Source organism: Ascidiella aspersa, chromosome 3 (assembly GCF_963924565.1).
Source record: "Ascidiella aspersa chromosome 3, kaAscAspe10.2, whole genome shotgun sequence".
NCBI classification, from domain to species: Eukaryota; Metazoa; Chordata; class Ascidiacea; order Phlebobranchia; family Ascidiidae; genus Ascidiella; species Ascidiella aspersa.
The window spans coordinates 8,859,501-8,881,257 of NC_139449.1; the positions used below are offsets into that span (position 1 = coordinate 8,859,501).

Sequence of the window (21,757 nt, forward strand, 5' to 3'; positions counted from 1 at the left end):
AAAATCGGCTAATTTCGTCATGTAATATATGTTTTGTAACCTATTACGAGTTCCACCGGGCAAAGTTCGCCTCCAAGCACCTTTCGCCCCTGACAGTTAACGGGGTAAAATGATTTCTCAATTTAAAGACGTTCTCCTAACTCGACCTAACTTTTCTCGCGTTTTCGTTGTGCAGAAACGTCCGGCGATAGTTACAACAGTATGTTTACGATTACACCGTGCATCCTTGCCTTGGTCCTTGCTGGTTTGCAGCAAGTTCTGCCGACAAGCGCGGAGAAGCAGCTCATGGTGTGTGAGAAAATCGACGAAGAGTCACCCAACCCTGGTCAAATTGGTACAATCAGCGGGCCACCTGGCCCTCCCGGTCGAAGGGGCCCCCCAGGACCCCCTGGCCTTTCTGGAAGCCCGTCGGTGGCGAGTTTAGAAGAAACAGGGGCAATTGACCGAAAACTGGACTCCATTTACGGTATTGTGCTGTTTTACGTTGGCAAAAGTTTTCTTGTTTAAATAGTTAACTGGACTGCAAACATAAAAAAGGATACGATTAAAATAGGTGGTTCAAACGCCAAATTTATTAAGTGTGCTCCATTTTTCTACGTATCTTACATAATCTTTGTTTTGACGTTTTTTGGGACATATTCGGTTATGGTAATTTTCTTTACCCTTTAAGAAAAAGTATAACGAAAGTTGTTGATAATACACAGTTCTACCTAATCCAAGCCATGAACCATTAATAGTAGCAATGCTATGAAAGTCGACCTGCAAAACATAAATAGCAAGGAGATATGAAAGCGAGTGTGTTAAATATACAACACAAAAACGAATATAGGTCCACGAATATAGGTTCCCCCCCCCCCATGTGAATCGCCTGGGTAAAGCTAGAACAAAGGAAAAACCCCGACTTAACGATTACAAGTTCGTATAATTCCCCCTTAACACTTGGCCATTGTAGAAAGATTGCCGTCTAGCCGCCGAACCTGATTGACCTTGAATAATTACTTGAATTTATTTCTTGAAGCTCAAATAAACTGCCCAGGCGTGTTGTACAACAACGTCTGCTATTGGCTGCCTTTCTCCAGCCTCAAACGGGGAATGTTCGACACCAAGGCAAAAGCGCTGAACTACTGCGCGATGTTCAACGGTACCCTGGTCGACATTGAGAGCGAGCAAATGTACGACGCTCTCTACCTCTACCTGCAGATGACCTGGAACTACTACATCGACGAAACAAACAACAACGGAGTGGACTTTTGGCTGGCCTCCATCTACCAGGTGAGGTAATCCAACAAGGGTGAACGTTATCGCGCTAAAAAAAACGATTGCTTTGTTTGAGGAAGTCAGCCGACTTTCTGATTGACGCAAATAGGGTCACTAACTACGTCAGTGCATCTCAGCCCATGCGTCGTGACCATGGTCGCCCCCTTCGGGGAAGCAAAGGGAGGGGAGGCAAAGGGAGGGGAGGAAAGGGGAGGGCACTTGCCCCCCTGGAATTTCAAAATGCTTTTATTATTATTCTTTTTGTTTATAATACTTCACATTTTAATCAGTTTTACCAAGTTACTATATGTAAGCCTACATATTAATATCATAAGTACTGAAGTTAAATTATGTCTATATATGCATCTTGCCCCCCCCCCCCTTGGAAAATTTTCTGCGGGTGCCTGTGGTCGCGAATTGAAGTTATGTCGTCGTTTGGTTGGTTCGCTGACAGCATCAGTTTACATTAGTGGTCTCCAACCTTTTTATTACTGGACCCCAATTCAAATGAAATGCAATCAGCACATAAATTCGACCCCAGTTTGTTTTCAGCTAAATAAGTAATGCTTGAACTAAATAACACAAGCGATTGATGATGTTTAAATTATACACGAGACCAGATTCTGTTTCAGTTGCTTTGAAACATTTATTAAACTCATTGCGCTTGTTTAAAACACCAGCGCCATAAAACCGCCCAAACTGCTGAAATTGCGTTGGTGACCCCATCAAAGGATAAGGTCATCCTACATGGGGTCGCGCGGCATAAATTGCTCCAGTTCGATACGTTTCCTTCGAAAACAATTGCTTGGTTATTAAACAACATGTAAAAAAATAATTAGGAACTGTATTTAACAATATTGCTTGCCTTTGGAACACAATACACAATACACGTTTTGATTTAGCAATTTCAATAAAAATACCAAAGCCATAATATTCGATAAAATCGACTTTCGTTGTTCACAGACGTTTCAGCAATAACTCATGATATTATTAGTGAAAGCTGCCATTTTTTGTCCATTTATCTTGAGAACCTGCAGAAAGAATACAGTAATATAGGGCTCGTTTACTTATGTTTGAGCTTACTTATACTCTTGCTTTATGTAAGTTTCGTTCTCCTTAAGCTTAAAATTTTGGAAAACGGCTTTGCTATGATACATGTAATAACACTGATGTTCGCCGACTCTTTGCAATTGAGGTGCGAATTAATAAAATTGATTTAAAATAAGCTACTAATTATAGATTTAATTTCCAAATCACATCAGGTTGGGTTACTATTTGTTTGTATTATGGCACATTTGCAACGTTTGTATCACAAATAAGGTAATGTGGGTGGTGTTTTATTGCGGGGTACAAGGTGACAATTTTTGAACTTAACATAGAAAAAACTTTAACCAAGGTTGCATTTTGGCGCAGGGAGGACGGTTCCGGAGTGCCAATGGCGGGCCAATCTATGTTCGTGTGAGAACCGAATACACTCCTCACACAAGTACGTCAGTGGCGCTGACAGTCAGGGCGAGAGCTTCGAGACCCGATTCGCAGTGCGGTTATTACACACCGCCTATGAGGAACAGCTACGGCGTGCCGTTTTGTCGCCTTTAAACGCGAGCGGCAAGAGTCGACTGCAAAATTGATGTAAATGTTCTGTAGATAGTTGCTTCGCACGCTTCACTAAAAAATCAAACATTCTTGAGTTGTAAATATTTGTCTAACCCAGTGGTTCTTAACCATTTAAGCTTCGTGGCCCCCTTTGAAAGGCTCTCGATCCTCGTGCCCCCCTGCTTATAAAACTACCAAGCATTGTGTTTAAAGTCTTTTCGCTTGTTTTCCTTCTTCACGTTAATAACCAATACAGCCATTAATTAACGAATAAATGCACTTACTTTCTAAAAATTTAACAAATAGGTAATTTTAATTTAAACTAACTTAGGATTTAGTCATTACAAATTTTGTTCTTCGACGCCACCGAAATATTTTTTATATTCGGCTCTGTTTTGTACTGAGCCAAGCGATGTCATTACATTCGTCGAGATAATTACTCGATTTTCGTTTTATTAATGCGTAACTATTATAGCCTACTTGAAAAATAAGCTGTATAAACCGCTGAATATTGGCTTAAAAATGACCTTTTGTACACGGTAGCGTACTTTATTCGTTTTACGGTGAAATGTTTCTTTTGCAACTGAACGCCCTTGCAACTGAAGGAAATTGCGAACCGTTGCACCTGACAATACACACTAGTTGCTCGCCTAACAGCATTTGTCAGACACTTAATGATTAGGCGAAGGGTATATCGGCAAGTAATAATTGGCCTATCGAAAAAAACGCTGACGCCGCTACATAACCATAGACTATCTTCAAAGCAGCACAGTAATTCTTTCGCCACAGCGACAGGTCTCTAACCAAACTTGCCCCTCGCGAACGGCCAATTAGGCGAAACTTTCCGCGATAAAGCGAACAAAAAGGACTCAATATTCTACTTTAAATATCCCTATACTGACTAGTCAAAGCAGATGTCAGAAAAATGTGTTACAAAACGTTACAAGAAAGGTTTACAGTCATAATAAAAACACAAAATTAAGTTAACTGGCAAATTTTGAAAAAAGTGGCTCTTTGTTTTCCGCAATATCTAGCTGGAGAATTATGCCGGTGGCCCCTCAATGACCGCTCCGTGCCCTGAAAAACGGTGACGATCTTTTACAGAACACCGGTTGAGTTGCTTGTACAGAAGGTTTCAGCAAAAAGAGACAAAAAGTTGTTTGATAACAGTTCCTAATCCCAGGCGACTTTAAAACACCCTATACTCGTTCCTTAATCTATAGGATAGTTTGGCTAATGTTCTAATTAACTTCTGACTGATACTAGCCATGTGCTTGGGCCAAGGGGCTGAAGAGCAGGGCTGGGGAGGCGGACACGAGACTTGACGGAGTCGGTTTATTTTTGCGGTGGTCGGACTCGGGACTCGACGGAGTCGGTTTGTTTTTGCGAGAGTCGGAATCGGGACTCGACGGAGTAGGTTTGTTTTGCGGGAGTCGGACTCGGGACTCGACGGAGTAGGTTTGTTTTGCGGGAGTCGGACTCGGGACTCGACGGAGTCGGTTTGTTTTGCGGGAGTCGGACTCGGGACTCGACGGAGTAGGTTTGTTTTGCGGGAGTCGGACTCGGGACTCGACGGAGTAGGTTTGTTTTGCGGGAGTCGGACTCGGGACTCGAATAACACCACGTAAACTGCCCGAGTGCAACCTGCGCATGCGCAGTACCAGTTTTGAAACTGATATTGCCGCCAACTGTCAATTGTAAAAGCGGAATTGTATATTGTGGCTATTTTCCAACCATGTAATTTGAGTGAATGAATTATACGACACCCCTATGATGGGATTGCTGAATATTCACCGTATTTAGTCACGTAAATTGAATGAATACAGGTTGTAGGGTCAGGGCCGGACTCGGGACTCGACGAAATCGCACATTTGACCGGAGTCGAACTCGAGTTTATTATTTTGGCCGCAGTCGGACTCGGGTTTATTTTTTTTGGCCGGAGTCGGACTCGGGTTATTTTTAACCGACTCCGCAGCCCTGAAGCAAACTCAAGCTAACCTAGCTTATTGAAAGCCTATACACCGGGGCGCATTTGCCCACGTGCCGTATAGGTTAAACACCCCTGCGTTAGAGAGTAGCCTAATTCGTCTTTATGTGGTTAACAACGATGTTCTATTTGATATGATATTTATTTAGCTGTCGTTTATTAACAGGAAATGTTTTAGAGAGGCTTGTTAAAAAGTATTAAGCACATTAATCAGTGCGTGCTACAAGCTCGAAAAATGGAATTTTCACCAAGGATAAGTGTAATGTTTATGACTGCTAAGTTGTACGAATAATTGTTTTAATCTTAAAACTTTCTTTGGTGGATTTACCTTATTGGTCAAAGGATTTCCTGTAACCTCCTTTATAATTGCAGTATCAGCATTAAAAATTCACTTTTGTTTTTTGAGGAATTAGTGTTTCACCGTGAAGCTAAAATTGATTGAAGTCGACTTAAAACCACAAGATCAACTTTCAACTCTAAGTGCGCTCATCATAACGAAGGTTCTGATAACACAAACGTTTTGTTGCATTTGCCCAGTTATTTAGTCCTCCAGGACTGTTTATTGTTTATTCAATCTAACAATAGACGTAACAACATTGTACGGCCAAAGCGCACTCGAGGAAGACGAAAGGAATTTAATTTATCCTTTGTAATAATAAAATTGCTAGTATAACCATTGTTGATAAATGAGTAAATCTTTATGAATTCGTTGCAAAAAGATTGGGCAAACAGAATGATCAACCTAGAAAATGCTTTTGAACTCTCTAAACTAAACACAAAACCGGGTAGGCCTAAAGGGAACACGAAATGTGTTGCAATAGCAGGTGTTGAAAATAATACAACCAATAATCAATTAACACAGTCGCAAATGTTTGTCCCAAAACCAACATTGTTACTTTTTAAAAGTTGGTATTTGGACCTTATTAATGGCTTAAATTTGTAGCTAAACGTAGAATAAATATCAAAGCATACACTGAAGTAGCCTATGGGTAGCGTTTTTTGAACCATTCCGACAATTGTCTATTCATTTTCAATCTAGGGCATTTGCTTTGTGTTGCGTTTGTATGGAGTTTGTGAGTTAATTGTAACAATTAATAAAGCAACTCATTCGACTGTATTGCGAAGATTTTGCTTATAAAAATACATTCGACCTATTAAAGTGACGAAACAAGATGATGATATAAAAGGCTGAAACATTTCAGGATGCGACAAGAGGTCATTTGCAAAACAACATTGCCAGTCACAGGCAAAGGCATCTGTTAATGACAATGGAGCAGGCTATACGCCAGCGAGTGACTTAAAAAAGCATGAAGCCTTAGCATACTGATTCGACTTTCGGCAACTGTATTTTGTGCAGCTCAGCAGACAACAAAGTCACAGTACCCGCAATGCACATTGCATGTGATACCGTTCGTTTAACGGGTTGCAGAACAACAGGAAATTAATCTGACATTTAAGTTGCACGTCGAGACGAGACGCCCCATGTGATCGTTAAACGAAAACGCCAAGAAACTATTTTTAGGAGCCAAAGGCGAAGGCTAACGGTTTAGGCACAAAATTCAAAGGGCAGGAATTTCGCAGTCGGAATTTTTGGCTGTTGCTTTTTGGCAGGGGTTAGGCTGGAAAACGGTTTTCCGTGTATCCAAATCGAGGTACAGAAACTACAGATATCCGAATACCAGAAAATGGACATAAAACTTCCAAGCGAATACGAATTTTGTTAGCTGCTATGTTGCCTATCAAAATTCCTGTACAAACTAGTTTCTATGCCATTATCCAATGATTTCTGTAGAAAATATTTTGCCAATACAATGCATTTCAGCAACTTGAACGTTTTTCGAAGTTCAGCTATATATTTCAAACATTATTAATTTTTTTCAGTGGAAAGGCACTGTGCACATTATCGCGTATGTTGTCCTGTGCAAATTCCTATTTTTGAAATGGCGATGATTTTACAACTAATACTGTGTAACTCACTGCCTCACGATTCGTAATTGTGACATAATGAACAACCTAAAGTGAATTTCCATAAATTGTACAAAGATTCAAGGTTCAATTTATTTTTGTGGTTCTTTGCAAACATTGAAAAAAAAAACACATAAAGAATAACACAAGGACAACGAAAGGACCTTGCGGTCATCGAGTCGAGCTGCCCATACAAAGGAGTGCGGGCCAAACAGTTAAAAAATGGTCTATAGTCTATGCTATATATACCCACAACTTATGGTTGCTGTTTGATTCGAGAAATAACAAGAGTCACCATCTTTCAAATAAATTTTCACGTTATAACAGAGTTGGACCAAATGTAATTTGTAATTGTAATTCATGTACTAAATTACAGGTTTTAATGTAATTGTAATGTAATTGAGGCATTCTGTGTAATTCTAATTGTAATTGTAATTTGCTAAAATACAGTTGGTTAAACTGAGAATTAGAGACATTCGATTTACAAAAGTGCCCTCTTTCATCGATGATTTGTATTGTTACTTTGGGATTTTTTTAAATATTATGTAATAAAAGTAATGTGTCATTCTGGTCCATGGAGTTCCCAACAAACCAAACGTGTTTTACTCGGGAAACAATCCTAAACTGAAAATGCCAAACGACAGCGTGACAAAGGGCCAGGTCCGTGCCAAACATATGGTCGTTTATATTCAAATCAGGTGGATTTTGTGTTTTGGCTTGGGAACGAATCTGTGACAAGCCAGCAGTTTAATTGATGAAGCCCAAGGAAAAATAATTACAATTTCGCGTGAAGCGGTCCTTAGTCTGAAAATTTTTTTTCCCTAAATGCTGTATTAAAAATCTGATTTTTGCTTAACTTTTTGTGTAAGATTAGAGTAGTATAAATCCATTTACAACTTCCTATTGTGTGCAGAGTCGATGTATGTTGTTTCAGATCCGTTAATAGTGACATTCTAGTGATTTACCTACGGAAAAATCTTGCAGAGGTGCCGCAATCTATTTTTTATTTCTGAGGAGTGCCGCAAGCCATAAAAGGCTGAGAACCACTAAACTGCTGTATAGTTAGCTGCCGGGACCTGGATTGAACAAGGCCGACTTTCGTATGTGCTGCAAATATACTGCAGGGCTGCATTGGCGGCGTGCAGCGCCGGGAGCCTCAAACGATCCGACCGCCCTGTAGGTCGTTAACTCTCACTGTCACGTTCCCTAAACGAGCGCCGGACGCACGACCGATCGCATCAGTGGTTCTTAACCCTTTTCCTTGCTGCACCCCTTTCAAATAACCGAACAATTCTCGCACCGCTTTCCAAGTCACCAACCAATTCTCGCACCCGTTCTAGAGTTGCTTAAATATCGAAAACATTGTAGTTTTATATTTATACAAGTAACTGATAACTAGGTTATATATATTTATACAAGTAACTGATAACGCTTATTTTTTGACCTAAAGATTAAGAAATTTTGAACAATAAAATTAAAATTTTGAGGCGTCGTTATTCACACGGTTTTTATACCTTATATTGCTCTAATGAATATATAATACGGTTAAAATGACTTTGAATATAAATCAAAACGAATATTTTTTGATAAAATTTAACGATAAATTAAAAAAAAATTAACGACCAATTTCAAAAAGCTGACTATAGTTCTTTTTTAAGTGTGTAAATGATTTTTGTGCATTTTATTCGATTTTGACTTAAAAAAAAAAATTGAAAAATTTTGACCTTACTTGTAAATTTTGACAAAATTTTGACTTTTTTTGACAATTTAAAAAATAATCGCCCTACTGATAACATATTCACACAATACTAAAATGTTAAGTGATTTTTTTCCTTTTTAACTGCGCGAAAAAAATAAATTACATCAATGTATTTTCTGTGTCTGATTCAGCATCCCCGCAAACCAGTGGAACAGTTTTCGCACCCCTAGGGGATACGAGCACCCCTGATTAAGAAACCCTGCTCTAGGCGCTCACTGTTCAAGCGGCGCGTTCCTTAACGAGCATCGGAAGCACGACCGACCTGCACGTCTGTCGTCAGCACTCAAATTAATTGAAATCGGAATGGTTTCGCTATAAAATAAGGCAATCCCTGTCCTAGCTTGGTCATTCGCTAGCATCGACCGGGTGGCGCAAACGGGCTTTGTTGAGTATCTCGACTGAGAACGAAGAGGGCCGTAGCATGAGACGGGGATGCCGGCACATTGTGCAAAAAATGTGCACGCGAAAATGTGCGCATTTTTTTCTAGAATGTGCGCACATTTTAAAATGCCTTCAGAAATGTGCGCAATTTTTTTCAGAAAATGTGCGCAATTTTTAATTCAGAAAACCGCTATAAAAACCCCTATTTGCTGTAATTCACAAGTGTAAAAAAGAATTGCGTGAATGAAATTGCAATTGTGAAAGCAAAACTGCAATTAACGTAGGCCTAAATAGTGAGCAACTTTACATTTATAATCTGGACATAGGCACTCACCGTCCCGAGATCCCACTTCAGCAGAATAGACAAAAAATAATTGACTGTGCCTCTTACAGTTCGTCTTATAAAGGCTCTTATACATTTTAGGGGGGAGGGGGGATTTTAATCCAGTGTAATTTGCCACTTAAAGCCATGCGGCAAACCTTTTATTCTTTAACTTTTGCAAGCCGGTATACTTTGCAAGAAGCTAAGCAAACTACCAAAGGCTTATAGGCACAGGAATCGAAGGGCCGGATAAAACCAGCAACTATTATACCTTATCTTAACAATCCAGTCAAGAATATGGTCAAGACGAGTATTATATATTAAGTCGGCAAAAACTCAATTCACTTGGTAAACAGTAACGAGGAGATCAGACAAATATTTTGAACGTAAATAACTACTGCTGAATTAGACAATCGCAAGCCAGCCAAGAAAAAAGCTGTTTGCACATTCGAAAAAATATCGTAATAAAGTCCTTTTTAATATTCTTGACGCCTTTTAAATGTTGCACGAAAACATATACAAACCTATAAATTAGCAATGTTGTTATCTGAACAGTAACTGTTTAACAAAGGTCCTTAGAGATGAATGAATAACGGTTGTTTAAACAAGAAAATGTTGTTCAAATCGTTTTTTTTTCCATCCAACCAAGACGTATCTTAAACAGGCTTAACGTTTTTGTTTAAGTTAAAAATAATTAATTCTTGCCTTTTACCCAAAACTAAAACTAATTTGGAAATAAGTGGTGTACAATATTAAAACATAAAATAACATAAAAAGCGGCTAATTTTGTCATGCAATATAATTAGATTGGAAATACTGCATTTTGATTTAATTTAAAATCAAGTAGTTTTGTGACCTATTCTCTGTGGTTAAAGGAACTTTGAAAAATCGCCTACGAGTGCCACCGGGCAAAGTTCCAAGCACCTTTCACCCCTGACAGTTGACACTATAAAATAATTGCTCAATTTAAATACGTTCTCCTAACTCGACCTAATTTTTCTCGCGTTTTTGTGTGCAGAAACGTCCGGCGATAGTTCCAACAGTATGTTTTCGATTACACCGTGCATCCTTGCCTTGGTCCTCACCGGTTTACTGCAAGGTCTGCCGACAAGCGCCACGAATATCATGACATGTGAGAAAATCAACAAAGCGTCACTTATCCGTGGTACATTTAGAGGGTCACCTGGCCCTCCCGGTCCAATGGGCCCCCTGGAAGCCCGTCGGTGGCAAGCTTTCAAGAAATCGACAGGGCCATTGACCGAAAACTGGACTCCGTTTACGCAACAGAATGCCAAACAAATTCAATTCAAAAACCACACTTTAATTGTTTCTTGTTTTTTTTACTCTTTAAATTAATTTTACATATGGAGGAAGAAATTTTATAACAAAAGTTGTTGTTAAATTAAATGTTTTTCCTATTCCATTCCTTGAGCCATTAATAGTAGCAATGCTATGTGACTCGCCTGGGTTAAGCTTGCGAAAAGTTTTTCTCGTCTAAATGCCGACTTAATGATTAAAAATTCGTATACTTTCCCCTTAACACTTCACCATTGTAGAAATATTGCCGTCTGGCCGCCGAAACTGATCGACCCTGAATAATCAATTGAATTCATTTCTTTAAGGTCAGACAAACTGCCCAGGCATGTTGTACAACAACGTCTGCTATTGGCTGCCTTTCTCCAGCCTCAAACTGGGAATGTTCGACACCAAGGCAAAAGCGCTGAACTACTGCGCGATGTTCAACGGTACCCTGGTCGACATTGAGAGCGAGCAAACGTACGACGCTATCAACCTTTATCTGCAGATGACCTGGAACTACTACATCGACGACACAAACAACAACGGAGTGGACTTTTGGCTGGCCTCCATCTACCAGGTGAGGGGTGAACGTTATCCACCAACAAAGCAGCTGGTTTTTTTAAGGGAGTAAGCCGACTTTTTGATTGACGCCTGGTTCATGCGTCGTTTGATTTAGTTGGGTCGCTAAACGTATTCGTTTACATGACTATATATATAGATATCTTAGGATTGATTTATAGCTCAAAAATTAGAAACACGCTGAAAGGATACAATAATTGGGCTCATAGTAGCTCACTTATGTTCGAACGTATTAATACTGTTACCTTATATGAGTTTCCTTCACTTGATGCCAAAAATTTTAGTGAACAAAAACGGCTTTGCTGTGATACATAACTTTTGTCGCCGCAAAAAAGAGCGAAGAACAATGATTTACGTTGGGCAAATTAATTTTTTCTTGAGGTGCGAGTAAATAAAATTGAAGCAGACTAAGCTGTTCTTCGAAAATCATAGGATTCTTTTCCAAATCACATCAGGTTACTATTTGTTTGTATTGTGGCACATTTGCAACGATGTATCACAAACAAGGATGTTAATCACGTGAAAGCAAGCTTTCGGCATGGTGCGTTTTTTGATGTGGGTGGTCTCTATTAGTGTGGGGAACAAAGTGACGAACAAAGCGACAACCTCAAACTTAAGAATCAAGCAAAACCAAAAAGGTTTAAAAAAAGATCCAATGCAACTTCATTCAACAAGAGTAGAATACTATATAGATACGCAAATGACATCGTCAGTTCTGCTAAGATTCTGCCTACACAACAAACCACCAAAATGATATATAAATAAAAAAGTCTCAAATGCCAAGACCAGAATTACTATATACAGTTCAGTCCAGATGTAATCCAATACTGAAGTAAAAATGTGAAAGGAAGAACAACTATAATAAAATACCTTAATGGTGAAAATAACGGCCCAAATAGACGTTAAAAGCGACATGCATTATTGTTCAAACGTTGCGTTTCGGCAAATGCTCATGCCATCATTAGTGATATGCACCTGTTTCGTCAGACGCACACTCGCAGGTGGCTTACGCCCCGCTTCTGCGCACCTTTTTATCTATCGTTTTTATGCGACGCTTGTTTCGCACGTTTTATCATTCCTTTATGCGACTAAGTGTATATAAACGGGTGTAACTGATGTGGTCTTCATATCGCTGATGATGGCATGAGCATTTGCCGCAACGCTTGAACAATAAAGCATGTCGCTTTTAACGTCTATTTGGGCCGTTTTTTTCACCATTAAACTTATGAACATATCCGTATATAGTGTTCCAAAATAACTTAATACATAAAAAACTTTAACCAACATTGCATTTTGGCGCAGGGAGGCCAGTTTCTGGGTGCCAATGGCGGGCCAATCTATGTTCGTGTAAGAACCCAATACACACCTTTCACAAGTTCATCAGTGGCACTGACTGTCAGGGCGAGAGCTTCGAGACCCGATTCGCAGTGCGGTTATTATACACCGACTACGACGAACATCTACGGCGTGCCGTTCTGTCGCCTTTAAACGCGAGTGGAAAGAATCGACCGTAAAATTGATGTAAATGTAGGCCTACTGCAGATAATTGCTTCGCACGCTTCACTTTTAAAAGTACATTGTTCAGTTGTCAATATTTTGTACAACCCATAGTTTGCTGAGGCTATTTGAGCCAAGGCAAGCATCACTGTATATTTTTTTTTAGTTTAGATCAGCGGTTCCCAAACTTTTAAAAATATTTTGCCTCTAAGAACTTTTGAACTAAAAAAACAATTCGCTGATAGCAGGTAATACAGCATGATAGATGCTTTATGATGTCACAAGAGGCAAAACAAAACACGTTATATTATCGAATAATAAAAACATAACTACAAAGACAGTAATGATAACAGATTATGTTGTTTAAAAACATTCACAAAAGTCTAATGTTCAAAAACTGTAAGGACCCCAGTTGGTCTGCGGACCACAGTTTAGGAACCGCTGGTTAAGACTGTTTCACTTCACTCTTTGCTGTTGTTTCAATGTTATCTTTCCACTCATCATGGTACACTAATACACAAAGAGCCTGGATAGTTGTCATTCATTGACCGATATATTCGTGCTTCGCCTCGCAAAAACATTAAAAAGCTGTAAAAGCAAACGTACTTGTGGTATTTGTGTTTCAGTTTACACACATTGGAGATGATCTTCAATTCGTTGATCACGCAGTAACTTGCTGAACCAGGCCGTTAAAGCTATAAATTGAGTCTATAGATCTATGGGGTTGGCATATATATTATTAAATCACCCTAATATGTGCAAACGCATTTTATACAGACAGGGTGTAAAAGTGGCGATTACACCAGGTCTACAAATCTAATTCCCAAATTTGTGGGTTACTCATGACTAGGGCCATTTTTATTTTAACCTAAAAAAAAATATTTTAACTTTATTTTAACCTAACGAAATTGCTTGTTTGTAGAGGCCACAGTTCTTGCTTAAATTGATGCCAGTTACCCAAACATAATATTTGGTAGATTTCAGACCCAAACGTAATATTTTGTCGCAAAATTATATAAAGTGCGTCGGGTTTTTGGCGATAGATTTAGCTTGCTTAGGAATTTTTGTATTACAGAATGTCAGTAGGCTATTCCTAAAATCCAAATTGTTGATCTTCGAAAAGACCACGTTTATGAAGATAAAGTGCTTTAAAAGAATTATTTAAAAACGTAACAATAAATAAAAAAAATGGACAATTTGCGATAAAAGTTACCGCTGATCCAAGTGGGCATTGTGTCATTTTGCCTGCTTTTATGGGTTAATATGGTTTGATTGTGTCGCAGTTCCTGATTTACAATGCTTCCACAACGATTTTTACAAAAATTACTCTCAAGAAACAAACAAACTTTGTCAAAACCCGTAATTTGACATATTTTGACTTTATTAAAATATTTTAATTTTATTGTAAATTTTAACTTTAATTTAACCTATAAACTTCTTAGAAACAGTCCCCTAGGTGCTGAAAACAACTTTATTCTTTGATTCGTGGACAGACGAGGTCCTTAAAAATTTTTAACTTTATTGACTTTTGCGGGCCCTACTCATGACACAATGGACATATTACTAAACTTTACAGTCCATACCAATGGTTAAATCGTTTAATAGTAAAAAAAGCCTATTTAACTGTAATAATTTGTATTGTAAATAGCCAATATAACCGAAGTCTATTGTTTCTTCACAGTGTATAAAGCCTTAAGAAATGTAGACCTACACCAAAGGTATAAAATTAATACATTCAGACGATTAGAAATTAAGCATCCAATTTTTGTAACAAGTCTTGCCCTTTGGCACAGATGTGTCGATTGCAGTTTTACATACTTTTTTAATCTAGTGGGTTTGTTTTTCTTTTAACATCGAAGTGATGAATAAAAAATGTGAGAACCACTGGTTTATACAAAAAGAGATTTTCACCAATAACTTTACAACTAGGACTTTTATCTATTACGCTTCTTGTGTGGTTTTATGGGTTTATATGATTGAAATAGAAATTAAGGGCCCACCGTTTATTAGGCGCATTTTGGCCAAACGGTGGCAATTGTTTCATTTTAGGGTCCTTTGGCAACTATTCCAAGGCCTCTTTTGTTATTATGGGTGACTTATTGATGATATACACAAAGTATAAAATCGGTTTAATCCAACAACAAACAGCCGAACTCGCAACGACGCATTACTCACTCAAATGGAATTGACTTCTGTGCTGGACCTTGATGTGTTTGCTTGGTTATTAGGACTTATTTCTGCTTGTACTTTTGAATGTTGTTAGCACGTCGAGACTACTTTTCAATAAGAGCGGACATTTTGGCTAGTTAAAAGCGATATATACCTTAAAAGACAACAACGCAAAACCTGTACGAAAATAGTGGAAGCATGCTATTAAAAGCTTATTGCGTACTAAGCAGAAATTCGCCTTGAAAATGGTGAATGATTCCTTTTATCGGCGTGTAGGATTCATTTAGTGTTTCAACTGAGCTGAACGATTTAGCCTACTGCACCAGCAAATAACTTGCGCAGTAATATGCGCTTCGTATCAGTTATCTATTAAATTTAGCAATAATCCTACCTCCCGACTCATTGTATCAATAACAGAATAGCACAAACACGAGAGAAATGTGAATTTAATGTAGAACCAATGCTGTTAAACTGGAATACAGGGACTACTTTTAACGGGTTCATAAAATCCTTGTAGAAATTGTAGTGTAATATTAAAGTTGTAATGAGTATTCCTAAAGCAAATAATTTAATTGGAAATAACACTTTAGCGTCTTCTTCTTAAATGCACTTAAAATATACTAATTAAGTTTTACAATATTTGAGCAGAAAACAGATTCCTATGTGTTCTTGTTTCATGACGTCAAATTATGACTAACGTTTACTATCAACGAACGTTCAGTACTATCATTTCTTAGATCAGTAGTTCTTAATCTTATTTATTGCTGCACCAGTTTTAAATAACCTACCAATTGAAGCACCCTCTTCTAGAATTTCTTAAACAACAGAACCCTTGTAAGTTAGTTTTATATTTAACTGAAAGTAAATTACAGTAATATATTTTCTGTGTCTGATTCAGCATCCCGATCCCTAGAAACAATTAGGCTATCGCACCCCAAACTGGCTAAGAAACCCTGTCTTAGATAGATGCTTTTGGGGTCCGCATTAATAATCATTAGGAACCCCTGATGTAAGGTTTGTTCGTAACCTAATTGGTTAAATTTTAACTAATGTTACAAAATTACAAAGTTTAATTTGGAGCATACTGGTTGGAAGTTGTAGTAATATATATTAAGAATAATAAAGCCTATATACAGAAGTATTAGGTCAGGGGTCGGTAACCCCTGGCACGCGTACCACTTTTGGCACGCAAGATGTTTTTGCATGGCACGCCAATTGATTTAACGCGCACGTTATATCACCTTAAAAAAGTACAACCATTACATCACTGACACTAGCGCTAACTAAATCGTTGCACACATTGCCAGTTCGTGTCACAAATAAGTGTCTTAACTGTTGTATTTAAGATTACTTTTTGTGGGCGTTATACTTGTTGTTTACCACTAACCGTTTGTATTATGTCACATGCCCCACTTTGGCGTAACGTTTACTACGTTAAAGCAGGGCATTATACATCATTGGTTCTTAACCGCCGGTCCGCGTCAACTTTCCTGCCGGTCCGCCTAATATAAAATATAAATATATTACAAAAAGCAAAATGTTTAAGGCGGCTGGTCCATCAAAATTAGAACTTAGCCAGTTCCGTAATTTGCAGAATTCTGACGTAACGTAGAGTTAATGGTCTACTTTGGACTTTATCGTACGTACCAATGCTGCAAGTGTTGTGCCCACCTGTTTAAAAGTAGGCAACAACTTGTTTAAGTCTTAAACTTTAAGACCAGTTGTACGTGAAAAACTTCAATAGAACCACTGATAACACGTATGATATCAAAAAGACAGCAGCAAATTTCTCATTGCATTGGAGTTTTCGTTATTTGCTTTTAAGTTGCATATTTTTGTCATAATCACATTTTGGGTTGATTTTAATTTTTCAAGGTCCACCGGTCCGTATGCTAAAAAGATAGCAGCTTTGACAACCACTGTTCTACATTAAAAGTAAAGGCGTGTGTTTTTGTGCGACTGAGAAACCAACAAAAAGCGAAACTGATAGTTAACACTTCTAGGTATCGGCTTAAAAGCATCGAAGTACATTTAAAAAAAATATACGTAAATTAAATGTCAGATCACAGCAGGGCTGCTGAGTCGGACTCGGGACCCGAGGGGACCAGCTGAAACTACCAGAGTCCGACGTGTGCGCATGCGCAATACCAAACTTTGAAACTGATAAGGCAGCAAACTGTAATTTACCCTATGAGTGGACTGCGGAGTATCCACATTAATTTAGTTACGTAAATTGGTGAAATACAGAGGCTGAGTCGGATTCGGGATGTTTTTAACCAATTCCGCAGCCCTGATTGCCAGTGCGAAACCAAACATAGAAAAAATGTTTGGCACGCGAATTGTTCATATTTTGACATTATTCATAAATTGGCACACTGCGTTCGAACGGTTGCCGACCCCTGTATTAGGTACGCAATCAATGTTGAAAATGAATAAAGAGTTTTTCGAATTTGTAAAAAATAATACCTAACAACAATTGCAGTATGCTTACTGTTTGTTGGTCACTAAGATTTATTTGATTAAACGCTCAACGGTACGCATTGCAATAATTCAACAGTGCTTCGCGGGCCACGAACAATGATGTCTTGCTGCCAATACGAATATCTATTTTTATCTCTCTTTAACCTAGGCATACAAATAAATTACTGTTTTTGGTCGTAAATTATGCACAATATTTTGTCCAAATCGTTTAATCTATTCCCCTCAGTCATCGTAGTGTTGGTTTTTCATTTCTAGTATTCAGTTACTGTTACCTCTATATGACAGAATGCTTACTATAATTGTACGCATATAGTGTACAGTATTGTTAGGGATAATTGCACCAGGCCATTCCTCGAAACTATTTTTTTGCCAATTTTAACAATTTTAAATTTTCTTAGTTCGAAGGCACCGTGCGCACTATCGCCAATGTTATCCTGTGTAAATTCTCATTTTCTGAAATGGCTATGATTTTACAACTAACACTGTGTAACTCACTGCCATACGATTCGTAATTGTGACATATTAAACAACAGTAAGTTTCCATAAATTGCACAAAGTTTCAAGGTTCAATTGGTTTTTGTGATTCTTAAATTTTTTTTTTTCTTTTTGGGACATATCTTGTTTTTTGTTTTTGTTTAACAAAAAACAATAATGTGACGTCATCGCTTTATTTCGCTCTAGCTATCGACTCCCATTTAGTGGTTGAAAAACTTTTATACAGAATTCGTCCATATTCGATTGCTTTGTTCAGCTGGCGAAACGACTTGGCACCATCCTGCGCATTTTATTGTCACTGGGGAAATAAGCCGTGCGCGCGACTTGCCTTTTGAAACGATGCTTCTCTTAGTATAAAAACTTATTGCTCTTGCAACACAACATATTTACCTCCGCAAATTTAAATCCGAAATCTGGGTACGCCTCTCTGTTAGCACCTGTTGTGCACTCCAACCAGCATACCGACACCAGGCCTTAACAACTGGAAAAACTTTAGATTTAATAGGTTGCGTATTATACACACAAATAAAATAGCATATTGCTCGAAACAGTAGATTTAAAGTCTGTTTAAACAGTGATTGCTCGGACAAACCATGGTAAAATTTATCAAGCAAAAGTTTGCAAAAGTATAGAAAACCATGGGTTTAAGCCATTTTAAGGGAATGATTATATTTGCTTTTTAAATGTTGTGATCATTCCTGAAATTCTACGCCATATTTGAACCTCTTGGGCATCGAAGCCATAAGTTAAGTGGGGAAATTTTCGGCCCATATCTGATTTGTTTTGCAAAAACAAGTTAAGGAAAATAAAAAACAAAATATATAATACAAAAAACACAATAAAAACATAAAACATTAAAAAATAAAGGATAAAATATTAAATAAAAAATAAAAAATAAAAATAAATAAAAAATAAAAAAGATTAAAGTAAACACTAATCCCCAAAAATATACCCCCCGACAAATTATACAACAACCGCACCCGTCTAGTTCTAATTGCAATTCTTCTAATTTTCTAAATTTTTTTTTAATAGATTGATATTGAGAAAATTGAAGTTTCAATGCCGAAAATTCTAATTGGTTTAATTAGTTACAGTTTTTAACTTAATTGATATTGTTTTATTTGAAACATTTAAGACAGTAATTGTAATTGCAGTTGAACCGAAATAATCTAATTGACCCAACTCTGCTATATACCGCAAACAGTTGTTAGAAAATCAACGTAACAGTTGGTTAAACTGAGAATTAGGGACATTCGATTTACAAAAGTGACCTCTGTTATCGATGATTTGCTTTGTCACTTAGTTATTTTTTAAATATTATGTATTAAAGTAAATAAATTATTACAACGTGTCATTCTGATCAATGGAGTTCCCAACAAACAAAAAAAAAAAAAAAAAAAAGTTGAAAATGCCAAACGGCCGCGTGGCAAATTGTCATACGGTAGTTTTTTTTGAAATCAGGTGGATTTTGTGTTTTGGTTTGGGAACGAGTCTGCGACACGCCAGCAGTTCAATTAATGGATCCCCAGGAAAAATAATTACAATTTCGCGTGAAGCAGTTCTTAGTCTGAAAAAACCTCTCCCATGAATGCTGAGCCCTCGAGTTGAATATGCGGCAAAGTCGTGTTAACTTTGTGCAATCCTGGAAAATATCTGCGCCCTATAGTACACAGTCGTGTTATTTCCGATACAGTTTTTGCGAACATAGAGTGTTACCGATAACGATCCGATGTTTACTTATTGTTATTGATTTGAACTAATAAATGCAATATTTAGTCGGAAACACTCCGTTGAATATATTGGTAATTAATAAACGTTTGAGTTAATTACGAGTTTAAGTTATTCTTTGCATGATAGTTGTTCGTCTTAATTTGACGTATTAATAAATTCGCCTTATGATAAAGCGATTGGCATTGAATAGGACAGACACATTTTTGCGCAAATATTCATAAATCAGGAGTAGCCAACACTTCACATTTTACCTGGTCGATCGCGCCGAATATGTGTTACGTCACTACAGTAGCTGTCGCACACAAGAAAATGACCAATTGTTTTCTGGACAAGCCTAATATAGCGTTTTGGGGTTAACGAAATAACCTCCATCGTTGGCTTGAAATGCAATTAACGCTCAAAATGTTTAATGAGTGTTCTGGTGACTTGTTTGCCGAGCCACCAGTCGATCGCGAATCTCTAAAACAAGGTTCTGCAACCTTTTGCTATGGACAAAACAAACATAGCAAGTTATCAGGGACGTAATATATTTCTTTTGGGCCGTAAAAAATTTCCGCTTTTAAGGCTTTTAAGCACTCCTAATCAGGGTCGGGCCTAAATGTTTTATGCAATTAAAAATAAGTTAAAAATATACTAAAAAAGATAGCAACGCGCGAAAGGCGAAAAAAAAACACATAACACATAATTCTTATACTCTCGTTTTTATATGTTTGTCATAAAAGAGGGAATACATCAGATAAATGATTATATGGATTAATTTGGAGAAACTTTCATTTTAGAGAGTCCCACAGGCTACGAATTGTTTCCACTTACAGTTTTCATGCGCGCGGCCCTTTGGAAGACTCAAAAGAAAAATGTAGTTGGAAGGTAAGCAAGATTTGCGCGAAGCGCGAAAATTTTTTGCCGTTCGTAAGGTTAAAATAGTTCAAACATTTGAGGCAATACCTTTTGTCAATTTAAAAAAGAGGTCGCGGGCCGTAGGTTGCCGACCCCTGCTCTAAAACGTATTTCAGCCGATTGCAATCAAACATAAGTTGGCTACCCCTGGTATATTTAGGGATAAAGTATTGAGCAGCTGTTTAGTTTACTGACGGGTCCCGGACTGAACAAGGCCAATGTGCTGCAAAAATACCCCAGGGCTGCATTGGCAGCGTGCAGCGCCCAGAGATTCAAACGACCCGACCGCTGCGGTTGAAGGTCGTTAACTCTAGTCGCCCGCGGTTCAAGCGGGTTCCTTAACGAGCGCCGGACCCACAACCGACCGGCACATCTGCGCTCAAATTAATGGGAATCAGGCTCGGATTCGCTATAAAGCAAGGTAATCCCTGTTACGCGTAATTCAACACAACAACATTATCACCGGTTGATAATTATATCGACTGTAGATTCTAACTTTCATTATTAATTTGCGCCTTTATTTAAAAATAAGGTTAGAAATTAAGTTTTCGCATTTCGGGACTTTTGCAATGACGTGATGTGTTTGTGCTCTCTTGTACGTTATTTGCTCGTTATAATTGGACTCCGGACCTGTTATTTTTTAGCTCAAAACAATTTTAAATCTCACGCCTATTATTGTCGCCCGTATCTCACCGGGTCTAACTTCCCAGGAAATGGCCCGCCATGTAATCTTTTCACGAGACAGCCGCCCTCTAAACCAGGGGCTGTGGGTTCCAGCGTCCTTACAAACCCCGGCATCTGGAAGTTTCTTGAGATCTTAATCGGTCTTCCAGTTGCTCCTTATATCGGCTGTTGTCGAACAGCCGAGCCTATTCGTAGCGATCAACTGCTGTTGCGAATTATAGGCCTATAGGGCGGCCAATTTAGTGTGTCAGGCTCATCAAGCCGTTAGCTGTCGCATGCTTATATGGATTTGATTAAGTGCTTAGTATATGTGCCTGTCGTCTATAAAACATTCCGTGCTCTAATGTGTATTCGCCAGTCGTAAGTCAACGTTGGTCAGTTGCTTGTTGTCGAAGTACCATCGATTAAGTATACTAACTGTATTAGCATGTCGTGTTGGTTTAATTTACAAAATAACTATGTAAAATAATGTTTATGCATGTACTATATATTTACAAGTAGAATGGAGGGGCTTGTGTTTTATTAAGAGCATTGAGCATGTTTTATTAAGAGCATTGAGTAGTTACGGAGAACAACACGAACTCACGGTGGTTATAAAATAAGGCCGCTAGAGTGTGGTAATTTTCAAATCTTGCTTCCATTAATTAGTAATTCTCTA

General features: G+C 38.1%; 1 protein-coding gene across 1 annotated transcript; it reads left to right on the top strand.

Moving 5' to 3' along the window:
* The first annotated feature begins 10,289 nt into the window (after positions 1–10,289).
* LOC146159064 (uncharacterized) lies at positions 10,290–13,243 on the top strand. Its single transcript, XM_083385658.1, has 3 exons — positions 10,290–10,399; positions 10,890–11,143; positions 12,448–13,243. Exons 1-3 carry the CDS (start codon positions 10,312–10,314, stop codon positions 12,631–12,633), a joined length of 528 nt encoding a protein of 175 aa, XP_083241784.1. The 5' UTR covers positions 10,290–10,311; the 3' UTR covers positions 12,634–13,243.
* Positions 13,244–21,757: the final 8,514 nt, after the last annotated feature.

Coding starts and splice junctions, on each gene's coding strand:
- LOC146159064 (XM_083385658.1), top strand. CDS start 10,312: ATGTTTTCGATTACACCGTGCATCCTTGCCTTGGTCCTCACCGGTTTA. Junction 10,400..10,889: donor CGCCACGAATATCATGACAT/GTGAGAAAATCA, acceptor CATTTCTTTAAG/GTCAGACAAACTGCCCAGGC. Junction 11,144..12,447: donor GGCTGGCCTCCATCTACCAG/GTGAGGGGTGAA, acceptor ATTTTGGCGCAG/GGAGGCCAGTTTCTGGGTGC.